General features: G+C 38.0%; 1 protein-coding gene across 1 annotated transcript; it reads left to right on the top strand.

The window, feature by feature from the left end:
- Positions 1-1,765: 1,765 nt before the first annotated feature.
- Positions 1,766-4,243, top strand: LOC122731670 (permeability factor 2-like). The gene is made up of 4 exons (XM_043971924.1): positions 1,766-1,919; positions 2,028-2,157; positions 2,457-2,566; positions 3,593-4,243. Exons 1-3 carry the CDS (start codon positions 1,817-1,819, stop codon positions 2,554-2,556), a joined length of 333 nt encoding a protein of 110 aa, XP_043827859.1. The 5' UTR covers positions 1,766-1,816; the 3' UTR covers positions 2,557-2,566; positions 3,593-4,243.
- The last annotated feature ends 2,887 nt before the right edge of the window (positions 4,244-7,130 follow it).

Below are 7,130 nucleotides of genomic sequence, written 5' to 3'. Positions count from 1 at the left end.
ATTTTTTTAAAAAGGGTTTTTTTTTCTCTCACATTACAGAAATTGTTTCTAAAATTGCAGGGAGTGAGCTCCTGTATCCTTCTACACACTGATGCTTCTACATCAGAGAGCACCCATCCTCAAGTTGGGTGTAGCTCCTAATATAATCAATTACTGACAACTTCCCTAGTCAGATGAAAAATGGGTTCACTGTATCAGTACATGTGCTTGCCACCCCACATTACTAAGCTCTGCATATCCTTTGGTCCAACAATACTACAACCAGGGATGTATCAAAGAAATCAAAGACAGAGGAAAAGAATCTATAGGCACACAAATTTAGAGAAGCTTTTTTTTCCTGTGGTGGCACAGACCTGGAAACTGAAGGGGTATTCATCAGTTGGGGAATGGGTGATGGAATACCATTGTGCTATAAAAGACTTGTATGAACTGATACAGAGTAAAGTGAGAAGAACCAGAACAATTTATAATGCCAGCAATACTCTAAAGACAAGCAATTTTGAAAAACTTAAGAAATCTTATGAATGCAATGATCAGCCATGATTCCAGAAGACCAATGGTGAAAAATGATGTACTCAATATGAAGACAGACATAAATTTTTAGTCCTAGCCAATGTGTGAATTTGTTTTGTTTAACAGTGACTATTTGTTACAACAGTTTTCTTTTCTTCCTTTTTTCTTTTTCTTTTCTTTTTTTGGGGGTGTGTGGAAGTGAGAAAACGTTAATATTTGATAATTGAAAAGAAATAAAATTAATTTAAGAAAAGGAATGTTTGGGCTATAGGAAGCAATATCCCATAAGAGGGAATATTGGCATCCATGGAATGAAAGGCAAGCTCTGTAGTTTTTTTCTATGTAGTAGTATTATCTACCACTTTGGGTTTGGTAAAAGGGAATATTTTCAAGGAAGGTCAATATAAAGAAGATTGGAAGGTAGCACTGACAAGGCCTTTCCTTTTGTTTTTGTTGTTCTTTATTTAAAACTCAGTGTAGCTCTATACCACACACTTCTTGCCCCCCCTTTCTTTTAAGTTTGGGTTGGGGAAGGATTTATTGTCATAGAAAGACCTCTATTTCTTTTCTTTTCTTTTCTTTTTCCTTTTTTCTTTTTCCGGGGAAAGGAGGGTTAAGTGACTTGCCCAGGGTCACACAGCTAGTAAGTGTCAAGTGTCTGAGGCTGGACTCGAACTCAGGTCTTCCTGAATCCAGGGCTGGTGCTTTATCCAAGGACCTCTATTTCTCATGGAAAGTCTTTGGGGGAGGGGCACTGCAGAACAAGGCTCTCTTCCATCCATCCCTTCTTCCTCCTCTTTCTTCTCTGATGTAGCCCTTCCAACTTGATGAAGAAATACGGATCCCTAGGGTGGAGAAGCTTTCCCTACAATCGGGAAAACCGCACTCCGAGCTGGCGTCGCAGAGAGCATCTCTTCGTCACCAGTGACCACAGTCTGACCACCAATAAGGAGTATCTTGGCAGCCCCAGCACCGGCTCGTGCCTAGTCTCGGCCAGCTGCTCCCCAAGGCAAAAGTTCACAGCAGACTTGGCTGGGCTAGGCTCCTCAGGCTTTCTTCCAGGCGAGGGCGGGCCAGCTCCTAAGAGGTCCTCCACCTACCTCGCACCGCCCGCCCTCCCCACCTCCCTACTCCCATACCCCCTCAGGGAATTTCCCGAATATGCCTGGGCAGCCAGTTTCCTCTCTGAACCCCGGGGTGGACATGGATAAAAGGGATCCGAAGTGCAAGGCATGCACAAAGCTGGAGAACTCTGCATCGTGCGTCTAGACCTCCTCTCGGACTCCACGCCCGCTCCCTTACCATGCGCCCCAGTACCTGCACCCCAGCCACTGCAGGCTCTGCTCTCCTTCGGGCAGGGCTGCTGCCTCTCTTGCTGCTGGCCACTTTAGCCTGGATTGCCAGTGGTGAGAAAGGGAGCTAACAAGAGGGTGGGTGACCTGGGTTGGGGGGAGGGAGGATGTTCCCACCTGGTTAGACTGGGATCCGATGACAGGTCTCTGTCTGTGTCTCAGCTTCAAGGCCAGTCATGCTTGCAGAGCTGCGCTGCAAGTGTGTGAGGACTACACAAGGAATTCATCCCAAAAATATCGTCAGCTTGGAGGTGATCAGAGCGGGACCCCATTGTCCCAGACACGAAGTTATGTGAGTCCTTGTGCTCTGCCGTCTCCCAGGGTTTTTTGTTTGCTTGTTTTGGGGGGACAATGAGGGTTAAGTGACTTGCCCCGGCTCACACAGCTAGTGTCAAGTGTCTCAGGTCGAATTTGAACTCAGGCCCTCCTGAATCCAGGGCCGGTGCTTATCCACTGCGCTGCTTAGCTACCCCCTCCCCCCCCGTCTCCCAGTTTTTAAAGGTGTTTTTCCCTCCCCCTAAGGCCACAACCCAGCGATCCCTTCCCCAGCCATGTCTCACTCACTCTGTTTCTTCTCTTTTTCTCGTGCAGAGCCACTTTGAAGAAGGGGGGTGAAATTTGTCTCAATCCTAAAGCCCCTTGGGTGAAGAAATTCGCCGAAAGATTGTTAGAAGATCATTCTTCACTTTAAGTTACTTAAGGTGGGTATTGAACAACGTAAGTTTCTGACAAACTTCATTTGCCAGGCTTCGTGCTGCTCAGAACTTCTCAACTGGCTCTCGTTCCAAACTTACCTTTTATCTAACGTCTTACCTTTGTCACGAACAGGTTCCACTGAGAACGAGAAAATGAGGTCAGAGGTCGTATTTCTGCTTATGTCTTTGACTCTCACTCTCTCTCCGTATATCCATATATACAGTATATATAAGCATCTATGTGTGTGCGTATATGAATATATATCAATTCAATTGTATGTTAGATTCGGAACAGATGAATTAGTTCAAAGCCTTTGTTTTACTGCTGAGGAAAGTGGAGATCACATCACACGGAGTAGTGACAAAGGTGTGTGTGGTAATGTTTACAACATTGGACTTGAGGTCAGGAAGACAAAAATTCAAATTAAGCTTCCGACATTTATTAGCTTCAGGACCTTGGACAAGTCACTTAACCTCTCGAAACCTCAGTTTCCTTGTGTGTCAAAGGGGCACAATATCAGCATCTACCTCAGAGGGCTTCACCTTCCCTAGCTTCCTTCAAGTTTTAGTATGCAAAGGAACTCTTCCCAGTCCTCCTTAATCTTTATGCATTTCCTGTGAGATGACTCCTAAATAATCCCGTATATATCTTCTTTGTAAAGAGTTGTTTGTACTTGGTCTCTCTGTTTAGACGTGGGAGTACCTTGAGAGTAGGTATTTTCTTTTGCCTTTCTTTGAATCCTCATCCCTTAGCACATGCTTGGAACACAGGACGGACTCGCTGACTTTACCTTGCTATTAAAATGCATACAAGCTCTTAGAACCTAATTTTCCTGGGCTTTTGCTACTTATGCTTCCCACTCTGCAGGGCCAACCTTTCTTTTTCTCTACACTGTTTACTGATGTTTCTCTTCACTTCTCAATGAATTTAAAGCTGTACTTTAAAAGAGTTACCAGTTTTAATGAGTGTAAGCAGGGGTTATTTACTGATTGAAGTTTCAACTGTTCCTCTCCTTTTTTTTTTCCCAACAGTGGAACTGAGAAAGACCAGTGAAGTGAAGATTCTCTGTGAGAAAACTTGGATTCCTTAGAAGAAAATCTTTCAAGTTTTTTTGTTGGTTTGTTTTGTTTTGTTTGGAGTACGAAGAATACTACAAGAAAATGGACATTCTTCTGGGAGTGTGCTTTGGTCAATCTGTCATCTAGCCACCACTCACTGATTTAGCATTCATAAAGCATCTACTTTATGGGAAGTCCTTCCTGCACTTGGCATTTTCATCACCTTGTTATGAGCTTGGTGTTGATTTTTTAACAGTTATTTGAGCTATTTATTTTTACATGGCATATTACTCCTGTATAATGAAATCTTTGGCAATTGATCAGCTCTTTAGAAGTCAATCCACCAAGTGGCTGGTAATCTATGAATGCTTTAGGATTACTGTAACCAGGGCATTTCAAAAGTTAAAGACAAGCAACATACTCTTCACAGCTTAGTATATGAATATGGGATGAGTTTTAATGCAAAAATGAAACCATGATTATTAAGATAAGGGAAATTAAATGAAAGGCATTCACTCCAACTGGCTATAAAACTAGCAATTGCACAAGTTACTTGCACATTTAGTGAGGTTCATGTCTCAGTCTAGAAATAATGCTCAAGAAAGGTGGGGTATCATACATTTATCTGTCACATGTTACTTTATTATGAATTTTCAAATATTTGAGTTTTAAAGAAAGGAATGTATACTTTCCACATCAATTTAGACTTGTGTCTATTTTAGTATGGCATAATGTCATTGCATATGGATCTTAGGTATTTATTGAATATTATTAGAAACTGTTTACTGCTAGTTATATGTATGTATGCATAATCTATAAATTGAAAGATGAAGAAATTAAGGAAACAATTAAAATTTTGATTTATGGCTTTTATATACTTCATTTTTGCAGATATATTTTATGAAAAAAGTGGATTTAGTAAGAATCAATAATGCCTCTGACAGTTCTGAGAGCTTACAATATAGTTGAGCAATTCTTTGTGTATCTTTCTTTAAAATTAGGTGAGCTACTAACAGACTTTTTTTTAAAAGTGTTTTTATATTGTATTGAACTGGTCAAAACCAGTTTTTTGTCTTTTTGTTATAAGAAATTATTGTTAATGTTATACTATGTGGGCATTTTTTTTCTTTCCCATTTAATTGTACTTGTTTCATTCCTCTTTGGGGAAAAATAAATGTTTTTCAAATTCAAATGATATTGTATTCTACTTATTTTAGCCTCATGGAAAAATGCTTGCATTTCTTTCATTTATTTAAAAAAATTTAAAATAAACATTTTTATTTATAGCTTTGAGTTTAAAATTTTATCCCTCCTTCCCTCTCTCCCCTCCCTCCTCCCTGAAGGGGTAAGCAATCAGATATGGGTTATGCATGTGCAATTATGTAAAATATTACCACATTAGTCATTTTTTTACAAGAAAACTTGAATAAAAGAAAAAAATGAAAGTGAAAAATCACATTTTTCAGTCTATGTTTAATCAATATCAGTTCTTCCTTTGGAGGTGGATAGTATATTTCATTCAGTCCTTTGAGATTGTCTTGGATTATTGTATTGCTGAGAATACTCAAGGTATTCAGAGTTCTTCATCAAACAGTATTGATGTCTGGGGCGGCTAGGTGGCACAGTGGATAGAGAACGGGCCCTGGATTCAAGAGGACCTGAGTTCAAATCCTACCTCAGACACATGACACTTACTAGCTGTGTGACCCTGGGCAAGTCACTTAACCCTCATTGCCCTGAAAAAATAAAAAATAAAAAAAAAAAAAAAAAAAAAAAAAAAAAAAAAAAACAGTATTGATGTCACTGTGCATAATGTTCTCCTTGTTCTGTTCACTTCACTGTACACCAGTTCATATAGGTCCTGCTTGTCCTTTCTTATAGCACAATAATATTCCATTACCATCATATAGCATAGCTGTTTAGCCATTCCTCAAATGATGGGCATTCATTTGACTTTCCAATTCTTAGCCACCACAAAAAGAGTTGCTATAAATATTTTTTGTACAAATAGGTATTTTTCTCTTTTTTTGGATGTCTTTGAGGCATAAACCAAGTAGTGGCATTGCTGGATCAAGGGGTATGCATAGTTCGTTAACCCTTTGGGCATATTCCTCTCCAGAATGGTTGGATCTTTTCACAACTCCACCAACAGTGGATTAGCATCCAAGTTTTCCCACATCCCCTCCAACATCCAATTTTTTTCCTTTTTTTGTTATATTTGTCACTCTGATAGGTGTGAGGTGATACCTTATAATTGTTTTAATTTGTGTTTCTCTGATCAATAGTGATCTACAGCATGTTTTCATATGATTATAGGTAGCTTTATTTTCTTTGTCTGAAAACTGCTTATTCATATCATTTGACCATTTATCAATTGGGAAGTGATGTATTTTTTATATATTTGACTCATTTCTCTTATAATTGAGAAATGAGGCATTTAGCAGAGATACTTGTTTCAAAAATTCTTTCCCTGTTTTCTGTTTCCCTTGTAATCTTGTTTACATTAGGGTTTTTTTTGTTTGTTTGTGTGTTCGTGTGTGTGTGTGTGTGTGTGTGTGTGTGCACATATGTATGCAAAACCTTTTTAATTTTATATAATCAAAATGATCTCTTACATTTTGTTTGTTCTATCTTCTTTCATCCTAAATTCTTCCTCTACTCATAAATTTTGCAGATAAATGATTCCATGTTCTCTTAATTTGCTTAATTTATCATCCTTTATGTGTAAATAATGTACTCATTTTTATCTTATTTTAGTGTATGGTGTGAGATATTGGTCTATACCTAGTTGCTGCCATATTGTTTTACTGTTTTACCAGAAGTTTTTGTCAATAAATTCAACTTGGTATTAGTGTATGATCCTTGTGATTTTTTCATATAATCTTTTTGCATCAATATTCCTTAGGGAGATTGATCTATAATTTTCTTTCTCTGTTTTGACTCTTCCTGGTTTGGGTATCAACACCATATTTGTCTCATAAAAGGAATTGGGTAAGACATGCTCACTTATTTTCTCAAATAATCTATATAGTATTGGGATTAATTGTTCTTTAAATGTTTGGTAGAATTCACTTGTGAATCCATCTGGTCCTGGGGATTTTTCCTTAGGAAGTTCGTTGATGACTTGTTCAATTTCTTTTTCTAAAATTGGGTTATTTAAATATTTTATTTCTTCTTCTGTTAATCTGGGTAATTTATATTTTTGTAGATATCCCTCCATTTCATTTAGATTGTCAAATTTATTGGTTTATATGTGGGAAAAATAGTTCCTTATAATTATCTTAATTTCCTCTTCGTTGGTGGTGAGTTCACACATAATTTTTCATACTAGCAATTTGGTTTTCTTCTTTCCTTTTTTTTCATTAAATTAACCAATGGTTTATTTATTTCATTGGCTTTTTTCATAAAACCAACTTCTAGTTTTATTTATTAATTCATTGGTTTTCTTACTTTCAATTTTATTAATCTCTCCTTTGATTTTCAGGATTTCCAATTTGGTGTTTAGTTGGGG

Source organism: Dromiciops gliroides, chromosome 6 (genome assembly GCF_019393635.1).
Source record: "Dromiciops gliroides isolate mDroGli1 chromosome 6, mDroGli1.pri, whole genome shotgun sequence".
NCBI classification, from domain to species: Eukaryota; Metazoa; Chordata; class Mammalia; order Microbiotheria; family Microbiotheriidae; genus Dromiciops; species Dromiciops gliroides.
This window is presented reverse-complemented; position numbering and strand designations above follow the sequence as displayed.

Coding starts and splice junctions, on each gene's coding strand:
- LOC122731670 (XM_043971924.1), top strand. CDS start 1,817: ATGCGCCCCAGTACCTGCACCCCAGCCACTGCAGGCTCTGCTCTCCTT. Junction 1,920..2,027: donor TTTAGCCTGGATTGCCAGTG/GTGAGAAAGGGA, acceptor TCTGTGTCTCAG/CTTCAAGGCCAGTCATGCTT. Junction 2,158..2,456: donor TGTCCCAGACACGAAGTTAT/GTGAGTCCTTGT, acceptor TTTCTCGTGCAG/AGCCACTTTGAAGAAGGGGG.